This window comes from Bos taurus, chromosome 14 (assembly GCF_002263795.3).
Source record: "Bos taurus isolate L1 Dominette 01449 registration number 42190680 breed Hereford chromosome 14, ARS-UCD2.0, whole genome shotgun sequence".
NCBI classification, from domain to species: domain Eukaryota; kingdom Metazoa; phylum Chordata; class Mammalia; order Artiodactyla; family Bovidae; genus Bos; species Bos taurus.
The window spans coordinates 65,217,698-65,240,749 of record NC_037341.1 but is presented as its reverse complement, the minus strand read 5'-3'; the positions used below and the strand labels follow the sequence as shown (position 1 = coordinate 65,240,749).

At 36.7% G+C, this 23,052-nt stretch overlaps 1 protein-coding gene across 34 annotated transcripts in view; it reads left to right on the top strand.

Moving 5' to 3' along the window:
• VPS13B (vacuolar protein sorting 13 homolog B) overlaps positions 1-23,052 on the top strand; it is an 806,276-nt gene that overhangs the window by 18,819 nt on the left and 764,405 nt on the right. For 33 of the 34 annotated variants that reach the window (XR_009490398.1, XM_059874347.1, XM_005215634.5 and 30 more), the window contains exon 3: positions 225-368. The exons of the other annotated variant lie outside the window; for it this stretch is intronic. Coding sequence is in view for 32 of the 33 variants with exons in the window: in XM_059874347.1 (XP_059730330.1) it covers positions 225-368 (144 nt within the window). In the remaining variant the exon portion in view is untranslated. The remainder of the gene's footprint in view (positions 1-224; positions 369-23,052) is intronic. 34 annotated transcript variants of the gene reach the window in all.

The following is a 23,052-nucleotide window of genomic DNA, read 5'->3' as shown; positions in this document are numbered from 1 at the left end:
CCACTGGATTGTCCCCCTTCTGAGTGCTGCACAGTGGCCCCCCGCCAGCTAGCGGTTTTACAGGTGGTAGTCATGCATGTCAGTGCTACTCAGTTCATCCCACCCTCCCTAGAATATTTTTGTGTTGGAAATTTTGTTTCTCTTTTCAGAAAGTATTTTGGATATTAGAATGAAAAAAAATATTAAGCTCTTACTAAACTTTATTTAATGTTTTGTGTTTTAAGGAATTGAAATTACCATTCACTTTTTTAAGTGGACATATTCATGAACTGAGGATCCATGTACCATGGACAAAACTGGGTTCAGAACCAGTGGTAATTACCATCAACACAATGGAATGCATTTTGAAACTTAAAGATGGAATACAGGTAAGAAATTATTGAACCTACTTGTTTATGTTAACCAATTAAAATGCTTTATTTTGGGGGGCTGTTCTGGGTCTTCATGGCTGTGAGTCAGCTTTCTTTAGTTGTGGCGAGCTGGGGCTACTCTCTAATTGTGGGGAGCAGGCTTCTCATTGTGACGGGCTTCTTTTGTTGTGGAGCCCAGGCCCTAGGGTGTGTGGCCTCCAGCAGTTGCAGCTCCTGGGCTCTAGAGCGCAGGCTCAGTAGTTGTGGTGCGTGAGCCTAGTTGCTCAGCTGCCTGTGGGATCTTACTGGATCAGAGGTCGAAACTGTGTCTCCTGCATTGGCAGGCAGATTCTTTACCACTGAGCCACCAGAGAAGCCCTGACCAATTTAATAGTTATTAGTAATTGTTATTTCTTTAACTTGTAGAATAGGCTAGCTTTTACATAAACAAATCTTAGCTTATACACTTAACTTTTCTGTTTTTGGCTTCGCTGGCTCTCTGTTGCAGGCTCAGCAGTTGTGCCACGTGGGCTTAGTTGTCCTGTGGCATGTAGATCTTAGTTCCCCCATCAGGGATTGAGTATACGTCCCCTGCACTGGAAGGCAGACTCAATCACCAGGGAGGTTCCACACTTAATTTTTTTTTTTTTTAACATAACTATGAAAGTAACATAATTAATTGCAAAAGAGTTTTCTTAAATTTGGATAAAACATCCTAGCAGTTATTTTCATATTAATCTTACTTAATCTAGTCATAGCTTTAGTAGGGATTATGCTTATTGCTTATTACCTATATCTATAAGAAATGGGGCCTGATTGTGTTCAATTTTTAGGTGAAGGTTTTTGAACTTTCAGAGGATCTGTATGATTTTTATTTCCTTACATGACATTTCTAAATGAGATGAAATGTTTTAAAGTTATATTTTGAGAAGATGAAAATATATTGAATTTACCTTCGTACCAAATTTCACTATATCTTTGAAATTTTGTCATTAGAAACTGATATTTTGGACTTATTTCTTCTCTGACCCATGTTACATTTCATTTCAGTGTTTTTTTTTTTTTTAATTAAGGTATAATACTGATTTTAAGGAGTTTGTATGAAAAATTTTCTAATTTAGGAAGCAAACAGGTTTGAACTGCAGGATGTTGTGATGGATTTTTCCACTTTTATCCTGTATAAAAGCAGTGTCTTAGTCTTTAATTTTTATGACTTATTCCTTAGCCCATATTTAATTTTCAGTTTTAAGGAAGGGTTTCTAGAACCAAGTGAATCGATGAGTATTGTTAAATTTTAATCTCTGTGAAATGAGTTAAGGCTATTTATAAATTGGTAAGATCATTTCCTTCTTGAAGTAGATAACTTTGAGTGCCATATGAACTCACTGGGCTCAAACTTTTTTTAAATCTCTTAATTCTGAACCTTTATTTTCCATTTCAACTTAACTAGTGTAAATTCCTGGAAATGAGTGTGTCACTGCTGTACTCTCATTAAAATCTATTTTGTGAACTTTAAATATTTGAGATATAGATAGTTATGGGCAACAAAATTTTATTTGACAGGCGCTTTACCGTCTGAGCCACCAGGGAAGTCCACATTTATATTTAGTAATACTTAAATGGTTCTTAATCATTATGTTCTTGAAATTTAATTTTTTTAAGAAGTCTGGACTTTGTCATACCACCCATGCAGTGTTCTATATTAAGTGGAAAAAAAAAAATCCAGACACTTAAGTATTTTTTCAATGGGAAGGTGGAACTTTCAAGGCCAGATGTCCCATAAGAAACACATTTTAAAAGAGGCAAATTACAACTAATTATAGAGGTTTCAGTAGAAGATTTGTAACACATGACTTAGTGTAACCTAGAACTAATATTTGATATTGGACCATGCATATGGCTACTGCAGGAATGATCAGATTTCCTGCTTGTGTGGTATTTGAGACTTGAATTTTGTGGTGTGTACAGCAAAAGGTCAAGTGTCATGAGTGTAAACCACTCTCAAAACAAGTATTTTTTACAGATGTTTAAAATTTTGAGCTTGAAGGGATTTTTGAAAATTGCAGTTGACATTTGGACAAATTATTCAGCAGTGTGCACCCCTGGAGAGTTATGCTTCAGTTTATACTGGTGATTAGAATTAATTTTTTTTTTTTTTTTGACTGTGCCTTGAAGTATGCAGGATCTTAGTTGCCCAACCAGGGATCGAACCCTGGCCATCTGCAGTGGAAACACAAGACTCTTAACCACTGGACCACCAGGGACATCCCTGGTGTTAATTTTTTAGTGAAATTATTATAGAGGAAACATTTTAAAATAGTTTATTTTCCTATTTTAAGCTTTGATTAGTATAATAGGAAATTAAGTTAAAAAATCATATATGTACTAGTAAAATTGAGTAAGCCCATATTTGACTTATATTATTTCTTTTATTACAAATGCATAATGAAGAAAATACTTCCTAAATAAAATTAACATGGGATAGTAGGTAAAATGAAGGGGCCTTTTAGAGTTACAGATATGAATCTGCTGAAAATACTATTAATATATGAGAAAGTAATAAAATTTGAAAGAAATCTGAGGTTTATTTAGAAATCATTATAAAAATATTGCTAAATTTCTTGATAAAAAGGCATGTGCAGTTTGTAAAGTTCAATTAAATTCTAACATTTGTTGATTTTATTTTAACCTGTCAGTGCACTGAAAAGCATTGCAAGATATGTAATCTCTGCAAACTACTTAGGAAAAAAGATTTATAATTGTGACTCCAGTGATAGTTATACTGCCTTAACATGTCTCTGATCATTTTTAATTATAGAGTTTTTTTTTGATGTGAAGGTGACTAAGTTGTGTGTTAGGTAAAGTCATCTTGATGTTCACTCTGAATTATTTTAATATATTGATATTTCACTTAGAAAGCATTATTTGTTATTCACGCTGAGAGATAGGTCTGTGTTAGTTATACTCACCTTTAGATCCTGCATACTTGAAACTGTTTTTATTTTCCTTTTTTGGACTCAAGACACAGAATTTGATTCATGACACATCATCATTAGTGATCCAGGTCTGATTTGTTTATTTATTTAGCTGTTTTTGTCCACTCTAGTCTAGTCTAAAAAATACGTGTGGAACCAGCATACAGCTCAAGGTTGAAAACCTTACCAGTAATTTACATTGAAAGGCACCCTACTCCAGTACTCTTGCCTGGAAAATCCCATGGATGGAGGAGCCTGGTGGGCTACACAGTCCGTGGGGTCGCACAGAGTCAGACAGGACTGAGCGACTTCACTTTCACTTTTTACTTTCATGCATTGGAGAAGGAAATGGCAACCCACTCCAGTGTTCTTGCCTGGAGAATCCCAGGGACGGGGGAGCCTGGTGGGCTGCTATCTATGGGGTCGCACAGAGTCGGACATGACGGAAGTGACTTAGCAGCAGCAGCAGCATATGCTCCTCTTCTTTTGCATATTCTTGTTTATCTTCTATGGACCTCATCTGTAAAATACAAGACTTGCTACATAGTTCCTCTATTTGATTGTGTATGCTTTCTCTGTTCATTGTGTTTATAATAAAAAAAACCTCCTTCAATGTAAGGCGAGTAGTCTGTTTTTAAAGTACTTCTTTATTCTGCTCTTTGTGCCACCTAGAAAGTAAAATCTCAAAATCTTCTGACCTGTTAAATGTAACCATTTGCAAGGTGTTTATATAAGTGATACTTGCTATTCCTAAAAGCGAAATTAAAAAAAAAAAATCTTCTGAACCTAAATCAAACTTTTAAGATACCATTTAAGGCGAGATAAAGAACTAGGATTTGGGTTAATGTATATGCTTTTAAATCCTGGTTAGTGCTTGGAGTTGCAGAGCAATCTTGCCTGTTCTTTTTCCTTGAATGTTTTGATGCAGTGGACATTGGTTATTGGCTTAGATAGTTGCTAAGAGAATAGAGGAGTATCATATCTTGTCCTTGAAGCCTGTGCACTATTAGGCTAGAGGAAGTTTTGGTAAGTCTATTAACAATATTTACATGTCTTTTTTTTTTTTTTTTTTAACACTCTAATTCTCTTATCTGAAGCTAGTTTAATCTGGTTGACTGCTGCCATGGTTTGAATGTCCTCTCAAAATTCATGTGTTGACATCCTAATCCCTAAAGATAGTGGTATATTAAGAGGTAGGGCCTTCGAAAATCATGACAGTGGAGACCTCATGAATTCAGTTAGTGCTTTTTAAAAGAGGTTTTAGAGAGATCGCTACCCCTTCTGCCATATGAGGACACAGTGACAACCAGATAAAGGGCCCTCACCAGACCATGTTGGCACTTTGACCTTAGACTTCTTAGCCTATGAGAAGTATGAGAAATAAATTTCTATTGTTTTTTAGCTACCCAATCAGTGGTGTTCTGTTGCTGCTGCTGTTGCTGTTAAGTCCCTTCAGTCGTGTCGGACTCTGTGCGACCCCATAGACGGCAGCCCACCAGGCTCCCCTGTCCCTGGGATTCTCCAGGCAAGAACACTGGAGTGGGTTGCCATTTCCTTCTCCAATGCATGAAAGTGAAAAGTCAAAGTGAAGTTGCTCAGTTGTGTCCGACTGTTAGCAACCCCATGGACTGCAGCCCACCAGGCTCCTCCGCCCATGGGATTTTCCAGGCAAGAGTACTGGAGTGGGGTGCCATTTACAGCAGCCCAAATGGACTAAAACAACTACCTTTTCAGAAATGAAGGGAAAACAGAATTGCTGACTCAGGTTGTGGAATTTATGGTACTATTACTGATTCCCTCACTTGTGCTGCTATAGGTTAGTGATGGTGGTGATGTTGATAGCAGATAGTATAGTTTAGATTTTGTCTGTAAATTCTTTCTATGAAAAATGAGGCAGAGTTCCCTATAAATGATGGGTAGCATCTTTACTTCCACTGGGGAATCCCTTTATGTTGGGTGTATAAATATTTACAAATGTTACATATTCTTGTTGGATTGACCTCTTATCACTAGGTAAGGCCCTTTTTTCTAATTACCGCCTTTGTTTTAAAGTCTATTTTGTCTGATGAAAGCATAACTACCCCCGCTTGCTTTTTGTTTCTATTTACATGGAATAGCTTTTTCCATCCCTTCACTTTCAGTCTGTGTGTGTCCTTATATTTGAAGTGAATTTCTTGTAGGCAGCATATCGTTAGGTCTTGTTTTTTATCCTTTCAACACTATTTCTTGTGATTGGAGAATTTAGTCCATTTACATTTGAATGCCATTTTGTTAGTTTTTTTCTGGCTGTTTTGTAGTTTTTCCTTTTTTTCTTCCTCTTCATTTGTGATTTGAATACTTCCTTTCAGTTCGTTCCCTGGTGGCTCAGATGGTAAAGCGTCTGTTGACACAATGCAGGAGACCTGGGTTCCATCCCTGGATCGGGAAGATCTCCTGGAGAAGGAAATGGCAATCCACTCCAGTACTATTGCCTGGAAAATCCCATGGACAGAGGAGCCTGATAGGCTACAGTCCATGGGGTCGCAAAGAGTTGGACACGACTGAGCGACTTCACTTTCCTTTTCCTTTCATTTTTTCTTTATCTGCTGTAGGTTTTTGCTTTGTGGTTACCATGAGTCTTGTGTATAACAGCATATGTTTATAGCAACCTGTTTTAAGTTGGTAACGTGTTTGAATACATTCTAAAAGCACTACCTTTTACCTACCCTCATGTTAATGTTTTTGATGTCACGTTTTACATCTTTTTATCTTGTGTATCCCTCAACTTAATTATTCTAGTTATAGTGATCTTTTTACTACTTTTGTCTTTTAACCTTCATACATTACAGCTTTATAGGTAATTAATCCACTACATTTACTGTATTTGTACTATACTATATTTGTACTGTATTTACCTTTACCAGTGAGATTTATACTTTCATGTGTATTTTTTAATTTAATTATTTTTATTTGAACTATAACTTGCAGTGTTAGTTTCAGATGGATAACATAGTGATTCAGTATTTTTGTATGTTACAGAAAGATCACAGGATGAGTCTCAACTATCTGTCACCATACAAAGTTTTTACAATATTACTGATTATATACCCTATGCTGTACATTATATCCCCTTGATTTATTTTATAACTAGAAATCTATACCTCTTAATCTATCTTACCTTCTTTCCCCCAAATCCCTCCCCTCTGGCAATCATCTGTTTGTTCTTCGTATTTATGCATCTGTTTCAATTTTATTATATTTGTTAATTTGTTGTGTTTTCGGATTCCACATATAAGTGAAATCATATGGTGTTTATCTTTCTCTGATTTATTTCATTTAGCATAATGCCTTCTAGGTCTGTCTGTGTTGGCATTTGGCAAGATTTTTTTTTATGGCTGAGTAATATTTCATTGTGTGTGTATATATGTATGTATATACTACATTTTCTATATCCATTCATTTTTTTGATGGACACTTAGGTTTCTTCCATATCTTGGCCATTGGAAATAATGTTGCAGTGAACACAGGGGTGCATATATTGTTTCAAATTAGTGTTTTGTTTTCTTTGGGAAACTATTCTTCTTTGGAAGAGTGGACTTGCTGGATCATATGGTAGTTTAATTTTTTGAGGAACCTCCTTTTTGTTTTCTGTGATGGGTGTATCAGCTAATATTCACAACAGTCCTTAAAGGTTCTCTTTTCTGCACATCCTCACTGACTCTTGTTACTTGTTGTCTTTTTGATCATAACCATTCTGACAGGTGTGAGGCGATATCTCATTGTGGATTTGCTAATTTCATTCCCCTGATAATTAGTGATGTGGAGCATTTCTTCATGTGTCTATTGGCAATCTTTATATCTTCTTTGAAAAATTTTCCAGGTTCTCTGCCTATTTTTTTTAATTGGGTTGTTTGTTGTTTTTGATGTTAAGTTGTATAAATTCTTTGTATATCTTGAGTATTAACCTTTATTGGTTATGTTGTTTGCGCATATCTTCAGTTCGTTTGGCTGCCTTTTTTTTTTTTTGCATTTATCACGTGTCATTTTGTGAAACTGCCACCACCGTGATTGAGATACAAAAGTATATCATCACAACAAAGCTTCCTTGTGCTGCCTCATTTTTACTGTACTATCATTTTCCCTACCTGTTGATCCCTAGCAACCACTAACCTTTCCTCATTTTGTGTAATTTTATTTCAAGAATAACAAATATAAATGGAATCATAGTATGTAATATTCTGAGTGTAGATTTTTTCACTTAATATAAATCCCTTAAAGTTCAAAACTAAGTTGCTGTGTATCAATGGCTTGCTCCTTTTTATTGCTGAGCAATATTCTGTATGGATATACCACAGATTTATCGTTTATCCATTGAACAGCGGTTTGGTACTCTCTAGTTTTTGTTATTAGAGATAAAGCTACTGTGAACATTTGTGTACAAATTTCTATGCCTACATAAGTTTTTATTTTTCTGGGATAGATGCCCAAGTATGCTATTGCTGGGTCCTATAGTAATTTCATTTTTATTTTTAAAAATAATTGTTTAAACTGATTTCCAGTGTGACTATACCCGCTGTTCATTCCTGTGACCAGTGTATAAGTGATCCAGTTTTTCTGTATCCTTGCTAGCATTTGTTATTATCACTGTTTTTAATTTTAGTCATTCTGATAAGTATGTAGTAACGATTTATTGTGTTTTAAAAAGTTTTTTTATTTTTGGCTGCACTGGGTCTTCATTGCCACATGAGGGCTTTCTCTAGTTGTGGTGAGCAGGGGCTAAGCCTTCTCATTGCAGTGGCTGCTTTTGTCACATCACACAGCACAGGCTCTAGGGCATGCAGGCTTCAGTGGTTGTGACAAATGGGACTGGTAGGGATTGGTAGTAGTGGCGCATGGGCTTAGTTGCCCTGAGGCATGTGGGATCTTCCCGGACCAGGGATTCAACTTCTGTCCCCTGCATTGACAGGCAGATTCTTAATCACTGGACAACAGGGAAGTCCCTCATTGTGGTTTTAATTGGTATTTTTTATATGGATAATGATGTTGAACACCTTATCATATGTTTATTTGCCATATATATTAGTGAAATATTTGTTCTTGTCTTATGCTTATTTTTTAATTTATTTTCTCAGTGTTTTGAGAGTTCTTTATATATTCTAGATATAAGATTTGTCTGTGTCAGATATGTGATTTGCAAATAGTTTCTCTCAGTAATTTGTCTCTTCATGCTTTTAACAAGGTCTTTTGCAGAGTGAAAAGTTTAGGTTTTGATTAGGTCCAATTTATTAATTTTTCCTTTTATGCGCTTTGGTTTCAATGTCAGATCTAAGAGTTCTTTCCCTAGCCCAATATCTTAAAGTTCTTATGTGGTTTTTCCTAGAAATTTTATAGTTTTACTTTTAAATCTGTGATCCATTTTGAGTTAATTTTAATATAAAGTATGAAGTTTAGTTTGACATTCATCTTTTTGCCTGTGGATATTCACTGGTTTCAGTACCATGTGTGAAAAGATTGCACCTCCTCCATTGATTGTTTTTACCATTTTGTCAAAAATCAGTTGGGTGTATTTGAGTCTGTTTCTAGGTTTCCTACACTGTCTGTATGATTAATATATCTATTCCTATGTCAGTAACATACTGTCTTGATTATTGTAGGGTTAGCATTAGTAAGAGTGAGTCCTCCTACTGTTGTTGTTGTTCAGTTGCTAAGTTGTGTCTGACTCTTTGTGACCCTATGGACTGAAGCATGGCAGGCTTCTCTGTCCTTCACTATCTTCCAGAGTTTACTCAGATTCATGTCCATTGAGTCACTGATGCTATCTAACCTCTGCTGTCCCCTTCTCCTTTTGTCTGCAATCTTTCCCAGGATCAGGGTCTTTTCCAGAGAGTCGGTTCTTTGCATCAGATGGCCAAAGTATTGAGGCTTCAGCCTTTGGCATCAGTCCTTCCAATGAATACTTAGGGTTGATTTCCTTTAGGATTGACTGGTTTGATCTTGCAGTCCAGTGGACTCTCAAGAGTCTTCTCCAGCACCGTAATTCAAAAGCATCAATTCTTTGGTGTTTAGCCTTCTTTATGGTCCACCTCTCACATCGGTACATGACTACTGCTGCTGCTAAGTCGCTTCAGTTGTGTCCGACTCTGTGTGACCCCACAGAGGGCAGCCCACAAGGCTCCCCCATCCCTGGGATTCTCCAGGCAAGAATACTGGACCGGGTTGCCATTTCCTTCTCCAGTGCATGAAAGTGAAAAGTGAAAGTGAAGTCACTTAGTTGTGTCCGACTCCTATCGACCCCATGGACTGCAGCCTTCCAGGCTCCTCCATCCATGGGATTTTCCAGGCAAGAGTACTGGAGTGGGGTGCCATTGCCTTCTCCGAGACTGCAATACCATAAATTAGAGTAGATGGACCTTTGTTGGCCAAGTGATGTCTCTGCTTTTTAATATGCTGTCTAGATTTGTCATAGCTTTCCTTCCAAGCAGCAAGTGTCTTTTAATTCCGTGGCTGCAGTCACCATCCACAGTAGTTTTGGAGCCCAAGAACATAAAATCTGTCACTGTCTCCACTTTTCCCCCATCTGTTTGCCATGAAATGATGGGACTGGATGCAATGACCTTTATTTTTGAATGTTGAGTTTTAAGCCAGCTTTTTGACTCTCTTTTACCCTCATCAAGAGGCTTTTTGACTCCTCTTCACTTTCTGCCGTTAAAGTGGTATCGTCTGCATATGTGAAGTTGTTTATATGTTTCCCAGCAATGTTGATTCCAGCTTGTGATTCATCTAGCCTGGCATTTCACATAATATACTCTGCATATATTCTTTCTCAAAATTGTTTCTATTAGAAATAGTCTTTTCTTTCCAAATTTTAGAATAGGCTTGTTGTAGGTTTGGCAGAAATTGCCTTAAATGTGCAGAACGGTTTGGGGAGAATTGACATCTTTACCCTGTTGTCTTCTAATCCATGAGCACAGTATGTTTCTTCAATTACTTAGATTTTCTTTGATTTCTTTCATCAGCATTGTTTTTCCAGCCTGTGGATCCTGTATATGTTTTACTAGATTTATAGCTAAATATTTTATTTTCTTTGGAGTATTTATAAATGTTATCGTGGTTTTTATTTTCATTTCCAGTTATTTGTTGTTATGTTATGCAGTTGACTTTTCTGTATTGATCTTGTGTTCTACAACTTTGCTTCCTTTGTTAATTACAGGAGGGTTTTTTTGGTAGATTTCTTATAATTGTTTTCTAACAATCATGTCAACTATTAATACAAATAGAGTTTTGTTTGTTTCTAATCTAGATGTTCTTCCATTCCTTTTTAATTTATGACTTAATATTTATACCTCTTCACTGAATCTGCCTCCATGATGCCATTATAAACATTTTGGCAGAGGTCATTAATAATATCATTGTTGCAAAATCTTTGCTTTTTAGTCTCTTTTTGGAAACTTCATTTTTGTGGCTTTTGTGGTTCTCTTCCTATCTCTCTCTACCTTTTCTCTGGCTCTTCTTGTGGCTTCATTTCTGCTACCCATCCCAGAGTTTTAATTGGAGTTTCTTAGGCTTTCATTATTTTAGTCCTTGCCTCTCCTTGGATCATTTTATTCCCTAGTAGATTTAATTATTATATACTGTTTATTCATAAAATACTATTTTAGGGTCCAGTCTCTTCCCCCCAACCCGTGAGCTCCAAGACCAAGAGCAAAATGGACCTTCACTTATATCTCCATAGGATGTTTCAAACTGAATTTTATTTTAAACCTCAAATCTCTTCTTCCTTATATATTTCCTATTTCAGTGAAAAATTTCACTTTTTACCTTTAATCCAAACTAGCACCCCTGAAGTCATGCTGAACTTTCTACATCCCTTATATCCAGTTATTTGTCCTACTCTGGACTCTACTGTTACGTTATCTCTTTTGCATATATCTATTTTAGTCCTCATTGATACATCTCTCTGGGCGTGATGTTTCTAAAATGTAAACTGAACACCCGAGAAAGATGTCCTTTTCATTATAGGGGACTGGAATGCAAAAGTAGGAAGTCAAGAAACACCTGGAGTAACAGGCAAATTTGGCCTTGGAATACAGAATGAAGCAGGGCAAAGACTAATAGAGTTTTGCCAAGAAAATGCACTGGTCATAGCAAACACCCTCTTTCAACAACACAAGAGAAGACTCTACACATGGACATCACCAGATGGTCAACACCGAAATCAGATTGATTATGTTCTTTGCAGCCAAAGATGGAGAAGCTCTATACAGTCAACAAAAACAAGACCAGGAGCTGACTGTGGCTCAGATCATGAACTCCTTATTACCAAATTCAGACTTAAATTGAAGAAAGTAGGAAAAACCACTAGACCATTCAGGTATGACCTAAATCAAATCCCTTATGATTATACAGTGGAAGTGAGAAATAGATTGAAGGGCCTAGATCTGATAGATAGAGTGCCTGATGAACTATGGAATGAGGTTCGTGACATTGTACAGGAGACAGGGATCAAGACCATCCCCATGGAAAAGAAATGCAAAAAAGCAAAATGGCTGTCTGGGGAGGCCTTACAAATAGCTGTGAAAAGAAGAGAAGGGAAAAGCAAAGGAGAAAAGGAAAAATATAAGCATCTGAATGCAGAGTTCCAAAGAATGGCAAGAAGAGATAGGAAAGCCTTCCTCAGTGATCAATGCAAAGAAATAGAGGAAAACAACAGAATGGGAAAGACTAGAGATCTCTTCAAGAAAATTAGAGATACCAAGGGAACACTTCATGCAAAGATGGGCTTGATAAAGGACAGAAATGGTATGGACCTAAGAGAAGCAGAAGATATTAAGAAGAGCTGGCAAGAATACACAGAAGAACTGTACAAAAAAGATCTTCACGACCCAGATAATCACGAGGGTGTGATCACTGACCTAGAGCCAGACATCCTGGAATGTGACGTCAAGTGGGCCTTAGAAAGCATCACTACAAACAAAGCTAGTGGAGGTGATGGAATTCCAGTTGAGCTATTCCAAATCCTGAAAGATGATGCTGTGAAAGTGCTGCACTCAATATGCCAGCAAATTTGGAAAACTCAGCAGTGGCCACAGGAATGGAAAAGGTCATTTTTCATTCCAATCCCAAAGAAAGGCAATGCCAAAGAATGCTCAAACTACCGCACAATTGCACTCATCTCACACGCTAGTAACGTAATGCTCAAAATTCTCCAAGCCTGGCTTCAGCAATATGTGAACCATGAACTTCCTGATGTTCAAGCTGGTTTTTGAAAAGGCAGAGGAGCCAGAGATCAAATTGCCAACATCCACTGGATTATGGAAAAAGCAAGAGAGTTCCAGGAAAACATCTATTTCTGCTTTATTGACTATGCCAACGCCTTTGACTGTGTGGATCACAATAAACTGTGGAAAATTCTGAAAGAGATGGGAATACCAGACCACCTGATCTGCCTCTTGAGAAATCTGTATGCAGGTCAGGAAGCAACAGTTAGAACTGGACATGGAGCAACAGACTGGTTCCAAATAGGAAAAGGAGTTCGTCAAGGCTGTATATTGTCACCCTGGTTATTTAACTTATATGCAGAGTACATCATGAGAAATGCTGGACTGGAAGAAACACAAGCTGGAATCAAGATTGCCGGGAGAAATATCAATAACCTCAGATATGCAGATGACACCACCCTTATGGCAGAAAGTGAAGAGGAACTCAAAAACCTCTTGATGAAAGTGAAAGAAGAGAGTGAAAAAGTTGGCTTAAAGTTCAACATTCAGAAAACGAAGATCATGGCATCTGGTCCCATCACTTCATGGGAAATAGATGGGGAAACAGTGGAAACAGTGTCAGATTTTATTTTTGGGGGGCTCCAAAATCACTGCAGATGGTGACTGCAGCCATGAAATTAAAAGACGCTTACTCCTTGGAAGAAAAGTTATGACCAACCTAGATAGCATATTGAAAAGCAGGGACACTACTTTGCCAACAGGTCCATCTAGTCAAGGCTATGGTTTTTCCTGTGGTCATGTATGGATGTGAGAGTTGGACTGTGAAGAAGGCTGAGCGCTGAAGAATTGATGCTTTTGAACTGTGGTGTTGGAGAAGAGAGTCCGTTGGCCTGCAAGGAGATCCATCCAGTCCATTGTGAAGGAGATCAGCCCTGGGATTTCTTTGGAGGGAATGATGCTGAAGCTGAAATTCCAGTACTTTGGCCACCTCATGGGAAAAGCTGACTCATTGGAAAAGACTCTGATGCTGGGATTGATTGAGGGCAGGAGGAGAAGGGGATGCTAGAGGATGAGATGGCTGGATGGGATCACTGACTTGATGGACTTGAGTCTGTGTGAACTCCGGGAGTTGGTGATAGACAGGGAGGCCTGGCGTGCTGCAGTTCCTGGGGTCGCAAAGAGTTGGACACGACTGAGCGACTGAACTGAACTGAACTATTTAACTACTTGGCTTAAAATTTCTTAATGACTACCCTCCTTTTGTTTTCACAGTTTTTCTCAATCTTTTCAGTCTTCCAGACTCTGGGGTCACTTTCTTTTTTCTCATATTTCAGCTTCCCTGAGTTATTCGTAGTTCCTCTGCTGCTGCTGCTGCTAAGTTGCTTCAGTCATGTCTGACTCTCTGTGACCCCATAGACAGCAGCCCACCAGGCTCCTCTGTCCCTGGGATTCTCCCGGCAAGAATACTGGAGTGGGTTGCCATTTCCTTCTCCACATTCGTAATATCTTGATTAACATAGCATCTGTATAAATACGGTAAGCAGTTCATTCATGGACTTGGGTAATAGGTAATGATTTTTCTGAGCGCTGTTTTCATTATCTTACCAATAAAGTCCTGATCCTCAATTTTCATTAGTATATTGGTTAACCGGAATATCCTTTACTTCAAACTTAGTGTAAGCAATATTTTATTTATATTTTAAATTAATGTTTTAATTGGAAGATTATTGCTTTACAATGTTCTGTTGGTTTCTGCCACACATCAACATGAATTAGCCATAGATGTACATACATTCCCCCTGCCTCCTGAACTTCCCTCCCTCCCACCCCACCCCAAGCAGTATTTTAAAATGTCTTTTGTCCTTATGAAAATCCGTAGAAGAATTCAGTTTTGATATTTATATAGTTATCCACTGGTGGATGAATTGCACAAAATTTTATGTCTTATCTCTGGCTTTCTCATATTCTCTAGAGAACTTTGAATAAGCTTAATATTTGTATAAACAAATTTGTTGGTAGAGACACAGCTACAAAAAATGTCAGTTAAGGTAATCAGAAATTAAATGTAAATACTCTTAGTTATTCTGTTGCATTTGAACACTGCTGTTCCCCTGCATTGATATGTAGATGATCAAGAATTGTGTACAATAGATTAACATAAATTTTTCTGTGGTATTGGATTTTCCTTGTATTATATATGTAAAGATAAAAAGCAAATAATATTTTTAACATTTAATTTATGTGTAGAGTTGACATTTTTGTCAAACTGAAGTGTACTGACATTTTTGCGTAGCTATATGTAATACAGTAAAAGGACATTTCATTTGTAAAGCAATAGCTATTTCTAAATGTTTATCCTGCTTAGTTAAAAAGATGTGTCATTAAATGCCACTGAAACTCTTGAAATCTGTATAAATTATCTAGCTTGACATCATCATACTTTTTTGTTCTGCCTTCTAGCATACATAATTCCTATGATGCCAGGTACATGATGGGATTATAAAAAGGCAAATTACATTTAATTTGCTACTTCTTTCTTTCTGATGACAGTTAAATTTACCTCTAATTGTTTTTGCTCAATTATCTCTGTGCCAAAACTGGAAAACTTTAAGGAAAATTTTTACTTTATTTCCACATATTGGACCTCGAATAAATACTGAAATTTGAATTGTTTTCATTTTTACTTAGGAGTGGAAAGAAGACCAGTAATTGGATTTGTAGAGTTGTAGTAAGGAAAAAGCAGAATAAATTACAAAGTCAGTGTTACTCTCAATAGATTATTTTTACATATTTATTTCAGAGGATTATTTTTTTTTCCATTCAAAAAGAAGTACCTCCAGGGGATCTTCCTAACCCGGGGATCTTCCTAACCCAGGGATCCAGCCTGTTCTAGAGCACAAACTCAATAGTTGTGGTGTTTGGGCTCAGCTGCTCTGAGGGATGTGGGATCTTCCTGGATCCAGGGATTGGACCCATGTTTCCTGAATTGGCAGGTGGATTCTTCACCACTGAGCCATCAGGGAAGCCCTCTTGAATGTTTTAAGGAAAAAATGTTATCTCATATGTAGCTTATGATTTTAATTTTAGTATGAAAATACTGTCTGTAGTCTTAGAACAACCAGGTGGTAAAATTTACTTTGTTTTAAATTTTGATTTGTTTTTGAGGTGAAATAACTTGAATAATTTAAAAACATTATTGAAATAAAAAACCAAAAGCCACGAACATGCACAGATAACTTGTAGATGAATGAAAATGAAGATAAATATGTCTTAAACTCTATTCTGTGCCTTAAAAATTCAGAAATAGGAGAAATCATGGTTTCTTAAACTTCTACCTGTGTCTAAAGCTTCCTAATCAGAAGTAGTAGAAAGAGGACTCCTTTTAGTTAGATGTTTGGAAAAACAAACAAACAAACCTATGTGTTATAAAGATCTAGTTCTTTATATATATATACACACATATATATGTGTGTATATATATATAAAAATAATAAAAGTGAAAGTTTTAGTTATTCAGTTGTGTCCGACTTTTTGTACAACCAGGGACTGTCCATGGGGTTCTCCAGGCAGAAATATTGGAGTGGGTAGCCATTCCCTTCTCCAGAGGATCTTCCCAACGCAGGGGTCTAAGCTGGGTCTCCTGCATTGCAGGCAGATTCTTTACTGCCTGAGCCATGAGGGAAGACCATATTTTATATACATATAGTAGAATTTTTTGTTATGTCGTATATAAGATTGAAATTTGTGCCGCATGAAAACCAGACTTGGTATAAGGTGGATTTTTGATTTGATAATTTTTTTTTAACATTAAGAAAGTTTTAATTCTTGTTTGCCACTTTAGGTGTTGTTTTTGGTGTGGGGGTTCTGTTGTATTTATTTTATCCCTGGGAAGACTTTTATTTACTTATTTTTTTCAACTGTAGGAGCTGATCTCTTATAGCTCTTCTATGTTAAGAAGAAGGAAAATTGGGATTGAGATAAGAAAGGAAGGCTTTAGTTTTGTGAAGGACTTTCTAAGAATGTTATGAATGAAAATATGGGGTTGTAATAGAAGTGCCAGTACAACCCTAATTATAGTGTTCAGTGCTGTGGACTCTGTAATTTCTATGTCTGAATGCTGGGGGGGAAAAGAAGCTGGTATGAAACATTGCAGCTTGCTGGTGGTTGCAAGTTCTTTCTTCCCCTGTTGGCTTTAAGCCATCCCAGTGTGTTAGCTGGCATTAAAGATAATGAAGAACACAGACTGCAGCTTCTAGTTTTTTATTTTGGTCTGGTTCACAAGGTCGTCTCTAGATTCCCTTTTTATTCATAAAATGCAACAGTTCTCTGGTTTTTGTTTTGTTAATTAGATGCTGCTAATTTTCTTTTGTTTTGGATTGATTCATTTTTGCCTTGATTTTCTTTTTGAAACTTGGGGTATCATATCTTTAGAAACTGTACTGAGTCTATATATCTAAACTTAGTTTTCTGTAGTTAGATTATAGTTGAGTTTTACTAATCTGAATAACAGTTACTGTCTGTTAATTGTAGTGTGTTAGATTATTTACATATTATGTAATTTTCTGTTTGTTTAGGTTTGTCTTTTTATTTATTTATAATTTGTCCCATCTAATTTTTCTTCCTTTTCTCCTGCCTCTTTTGAATTGAGTATATATTTTAGCATTCCATTTTATCTTCATTATTGTTGTATTCGCTATGTTCTTCATTTTCTTACTTAGTGGTTGTTCAAGGGTTGACAAATATGCACGCTTAACTTCTTTTTTTTTTTTCGAATTTTTTTTTAAATTTTATTTTATTTTTAAACTTTACAATATTGTATTAGTTTTGCCAAATATCGAAATGAATCCGCCACAGGTATACCTGTGTTCCCCATCCTGAACCCTCCTCCCTCCTCCCTCCCCTACGCTTAACTTCTCATTGTCTGCTTTCGAATACTAATATGGATAATGGATGTATTTTTTTTTTTTAGTATTCTTTACAATAGTATGATTCTCTTTATTCCCTGTCATCATTTATGCTAGTCTTGTTATAACTCTTATGTATATGTTACAGACCCCAGGACTACATCGTCATCATCATTGTCTTTATCATCATCATAGTTACGATTGCTTTGAGCAGTTAATTAATTTTTAAGAAATTAAAAACCGGAAAGTGTCTGTTGATTTTACTCACATAGTTACTTCTGACACTCTTCATTCCTTTATGTAGATCAAAGTTTTTAATCTACCATTGTTTTAGTTCAGCTTAAAGAACTTTTAAAAATATTTTTTGTAGTGCATTTCATCTTGCTACAAATTCTTTGAGCCTTTGTTTGAAGAAGTCTTCTACTTTCTCTGCTTAAGAATTCTTATTTCTGGATTTAACCTTTGGGATCTTATCTGTCTCATCTGCCTGTGGTTGGGCTTGTCTAGTAGCAGCTGTGTCTGTTTTTTTTTCGGAAGAGGATAATAGCAGGAGTTGGAATGAGAGAAAGGTGGTCAACAGAAGATGAAAAGATGTTAGTAGAAGACATATAAACAGCTTCAAGTAATTGCTTCTTTTTATGAACTCTTTAAACACTTTGTTAACAAACTCTAATGTTATTTGTTGAAAAATTTTGAGCTTTATTTTTGTCATTTGTTAAATGGAAATAATATAGGAGGTTTGTGATGATTATGAACAATAAATATAAAGCGCTTGCATTGTTTATACCAGTAAATAATTAGTTACTCATTGTATTATTTTGCAGTTTAAAGATTATTTGATTTTAAAAATACTCCTTCATAAATAATATTCTGAAGATAAGGACTCTTTTTTTTTCCCCACTGTTAACAACTTTTGCCTCTGGCTTTGCACTGTGTATCCTGAATATAGGAGGTGCTTTTTTTTTTTTTTTAAATCTTTTTACCACCTTCATTCTACTTTATTATTTTCAGGCTCTAGACCTAATAGTCTTTTCCTGTCTCAAGTTACTCAGCATCCACTCATTCATTAACTCAATGTAATATGGCTTCTTCCCTCACCACTATAAATGAATTATTCTTTCAGAGTTCTGTGGTCATCTATTAGGAGTCGTAGTAAATCTTAAGTTTTGGTTTTCTAGTTTGTATGTGTGTGCTCTCAGTTGTGTCTGACTCTTTGAAACCCCATGGACTGTAGCCCACCAGGCTTCTCTGTCCGTGGAATTTTCCAAGCAAGAATACTGGAGTGGGTTGCCATTTCTTCCTCCGGGGTATCTTCCCAGGGTTTGAACCATGTCTCTTGTGTCTCTTTGATTGGCAGGCAGATTCTTTATCACTGTACCACCTGGGAAGCCCAAAGACTTTCTGGTTTGAGATGATTGTTAATACTGTAGTATTCAGATTTGCTATCTTATTGGTGAAGAATTAAGTTTTGCAACATTGTCCAGAAATGGAATAATTTTAGGGCGTGAATTTCATTTCCTGTTGATGGTTATTTTGTGTTGGTGGTTATTTTGTACATTTGCCTACACAGAGGTCCTGATCTGCACTCCCTAGTTGTTGAACTTTTCCTGAAGGTTAGACTCACATCTCCAACGTTATTGCACTGTTTAGCTCAGGCATGCTTTACTGTTTGCCTCAGCTGGGCTGACTGTATATCTCCTCAAGTTAGATCTCATTCTCAAATTTAGTTATCTTTTTTAGTAGAACCATTATTTATCTCTGATTTGTATTTGTTTTACAGGAATATAGAAAGTATCATTGCTAACTGTAAGTAAAATGTTTCTAATATTTACGGTGTAAATGCAATGCCAAGAAAAAAGGGGAAAAATGTTATTTAGGATCCTATCATAGGCTAGCAAGGTTATACTCAAAATCCTTCAAGCTAGGATTCAGCAGTATGTGAACCAAGAACTTACAGATGTACAAGCTGAGTTTCAAAGAAGCAGAGGGACTGGAGATCAAATTGCCCACATTCATTGGATCATGTAGAAAGCAAAGGAGTTCCAGAAAAACATCTGTTTCTGATTCATTGATTACTTGAAAGCCTTTGACTGTGTGGATCACAAAAAACTGTGGAAAATTCTCAATGAGATGGGAGTACCGGACCACCTTACCTGTCTTTTGAGAAACCTGTATGCAGGTCAAGAAGCAACAGTTAGAATTGGACATGAAACAATGGACTGGTTCAAAATTGGAAAGGAGTATGAGTGGCCACAGGACTGGAAAAGGTCAGTTTTCATTCCAATCCCAAAGAAAGGCAATGCCAAAGAATGCTCAAACTACCGCACAATTGCACTCATCTCACATGCTAGTAAAGTAATGCTCAAAATTCTCCAAGCCTGGCTTCAGCAATACGTGAACCGTGAACTTTCAGATGTTCAAGCTGATTTTAGAAAAGGCAGAGGAGCCAGAGATCAAATTGCCAACATCCGCTGGATCATGGAAAAAGCAAGAGAGTTCCAGGAAAACATCTATTTCTGCTTTATTGACTATGCCAAAGCCTTTGACTGTGTGGATCACAATAAACTGTGGAAAATTCTTCAAGAGATGGGAATACCAGACCACCTGACCTGCCTCTTGAGAAACCTATATGCAGGTCAGGAAGCAACAGTTAGAACTGGACATGGAGCAACAGACTGGTTCCAAATAGGAAAAGGAGTTCGTCAAGGCTGTATATTGTCACCCTGCTTATTTAACTTCTATGCAGAGTACATCATGAGAAACACTGGGCTGGAGGAAGCACATGCTGGAATCAAGATTGCAGGGAGAAATATCAATAACCTCAGATATGCAGATGATACCACCGTTATAGCAGAAAGTGAAGAGGAACTAAAAAACCTCTTGAAAGTGAAAGAAGAGAGTGAAAAAGTTGGCTTAAAGCTCAACATTCAGAAAACAAAGATCATGACATCTATCTCATGGGAAATAGATGGGGAAACAGTGGAAACAGTGTCAGATTTTATTTTTGGGGGGCTCCAAAATCACTGCAGATGGTGACTGCAGCCATGAAATTAAAAGACGCTTACTCCTTGGAAGAAAAGTTATGACCAACCTAGATAGCATACTGAAAAGCAGAGACACTACTTTGCCAACAAAGGTCTGTTGAGTCAAGGCTATGGTTTTTCCAGTGGTCATGTATGGATGTGAGAATTGGACTGTGAAGAAAGCTGAGCGCCGAAGAATTGATGCTTTTGAACTGTGGTGTTGGAGAAGACTCTTGAGAGTCCCTTGGACTGCAAGGAGATCCAACCAGTCCATTCTAAAGGAGATCAGCCCTGGGTGTTCTTTGGAAGGAATGATGCTAAAGCTGAAACTCCAGTACTTTGGCCACCTCATGTGAAGAGGTGGACTCATTGGAAAAGACTCTGATGCTGGGAGGGGTTGGGGGCAGGAGGAAAAGGGGATGACAGAGGATGAGGTGGCTGGATGGCATCACCGACTCGATGGACGTGAGTTTGAGTGAACTCTGGGAGTTGGTGATGGACAGGGAGTCCTGGCGTGCTGCAATTCATGGGGTCGCAAAGAGTCGGACACGACTGACTGAACTGAACTGAACTGATGACATAAAATGTCATCCTGCTTATTTAACTCTTATGCAGAGAACATCATGCAAAATGCTGGGCTGGATGAATCCCAAGCTGGAATCAAGATTGCTGAGAGAAACATCAACAACCTCAGACATGCAGACAATATCATTCTAATGGCAGAAAGTGAAGAGGAACTAAAGAACCTCTTGATAGGGTGAAAGAGGAGAGTGAAAAAGCTGACTTGAAACTCAGCATTCAAAAAACCAAGATGATGGCATCTGGTCCCATTACTTCCTGGCAAACAGAAGGGGAAGAAATAGAAGCAGTGACAGATTGTATTTTCTTGGTCTCCAAAATCACTGCTAGTGGAGACTACAACTGTGATATTAAAAGACACTTACTCCTTGGAATTGAAACTGTGGCACACCTAGACAGCATATTAAAAAGCAGAGACACCACTTTGCCAACAAAGGTCCATATAGTCAAAGCTGTAGTTTTTCCAGTAGTCATGTATGGTTGTTAGAGCACCTAAAAATTGATGCTTTTGCATTGTGGTGCTGCAGAAGACTCTTGGGAGTCTCTTGGAGTATAAGGAGATCTAACAAGTCAATCCTAAAGGAAATCAAACCTGAATATTAATTGAAGGGCTTATGCTGAAGTTCCAATACTTTGGCCACCTGATGGTAAAAGCCAACTCATGCTTCAGAAACACTGAAGGCAAAAGAAAAAGGTGGCAGAGGATGAGATGATTGAATGGCATCATCTACTCAATGGGCATGAGTTTGAACAAACTCCAGGAGGTAGTGAAGGACAGGAGAGCCTGGAGTGCTGCAGTTGATGGGGTCGCAGAGTCAGACACAACTGACCGACTAACAACAACAGTCTGATTAGCTGGATTTTCCTGTCCATCAAAGGAAAGTCAATAAGAGACTGGATATATGTTTAAGAAGCAAAATATTGTGATTCTTATTTTTCTAACCTGTTAAAGATTATATTATCTGAAAAACAAGATTATTTTATACATTAATTTTAAGTTCTTAATAGATAATATGTTGTTATCCTATAACAATTAAAGTATTAAGATCTGGTCTTAACCATTGTTGAAGGTATCTGTAAGTATGAATACTTAGAGAATACTCTTATGGGATTTCAAATACAAAATAAACAATTATCTCTTTAAACAGAGATATAGTAAACATTATGGCTCTTGAGGTTTTTTCCTTTTTTTTTTTTTAAGCAGCAGCACACTCATACTATAGTTCTACCAGAATCCCCTTCATAGCAAAAATGAAATGAAGCATTATCATATGAGTACTTAGCTAATATAAAATTTTTAAATTCTTATTATAGAGTATAATTTAAATCTCTCAACCTTTACTGCAATTATATAAAATCTTAATTGTCTTCATTAGTATTATTGAGATGTATTTATGATACTAGAGAAATTTCTGTGTTTTACTGAAAATTTGTCTCAAAATGTATTCTTCTTATGTACTCAATGCTCCCTGGGTTGAAAGATGTATCCAGTTTTGTTTCCCCACTCTTCTATCTGTTTTTCTCCAAGTAAGTTTTACATTTTACTTTCTTTATCATGTTAGCCAAATTTTAACTTCTTCTTTTGTATATGTTTAGAATGTGCTTTTTTGCTGTATTATTTTCTTCAGAAATGTCTTATATTTCTTTTCCTTTGGGTCTATAGAATTTTCTTCAGGCTATCTTCTTACTGAAAATTGCTTTTCTTTTTCTTAGTCAATATTTGTTGTTTTGTTAGAAATTAGTTATAAAAGGGATAATGGTAGAAATGTCTTATCTTCTTAGCAGTACTATAGCCAGGCAAAAAGTTTGTACTTTTCCCCCAGGATATTTTAAAGAGTCCCTCATTAGTTAGACATATTGTATTAGTTAGATATATTGTAGTCTGTCTTTTTTTTTTTTTGTCTTATATAATGAAAATATTGGATTCCAAACAATTTCAGATTGAATTATTGTTTATCCTGTATTTTTTATTAAGGCAAGTGTTTTAAAGCAAGAGTAATTAAAGTTTATGGCTCGTGGGCCTA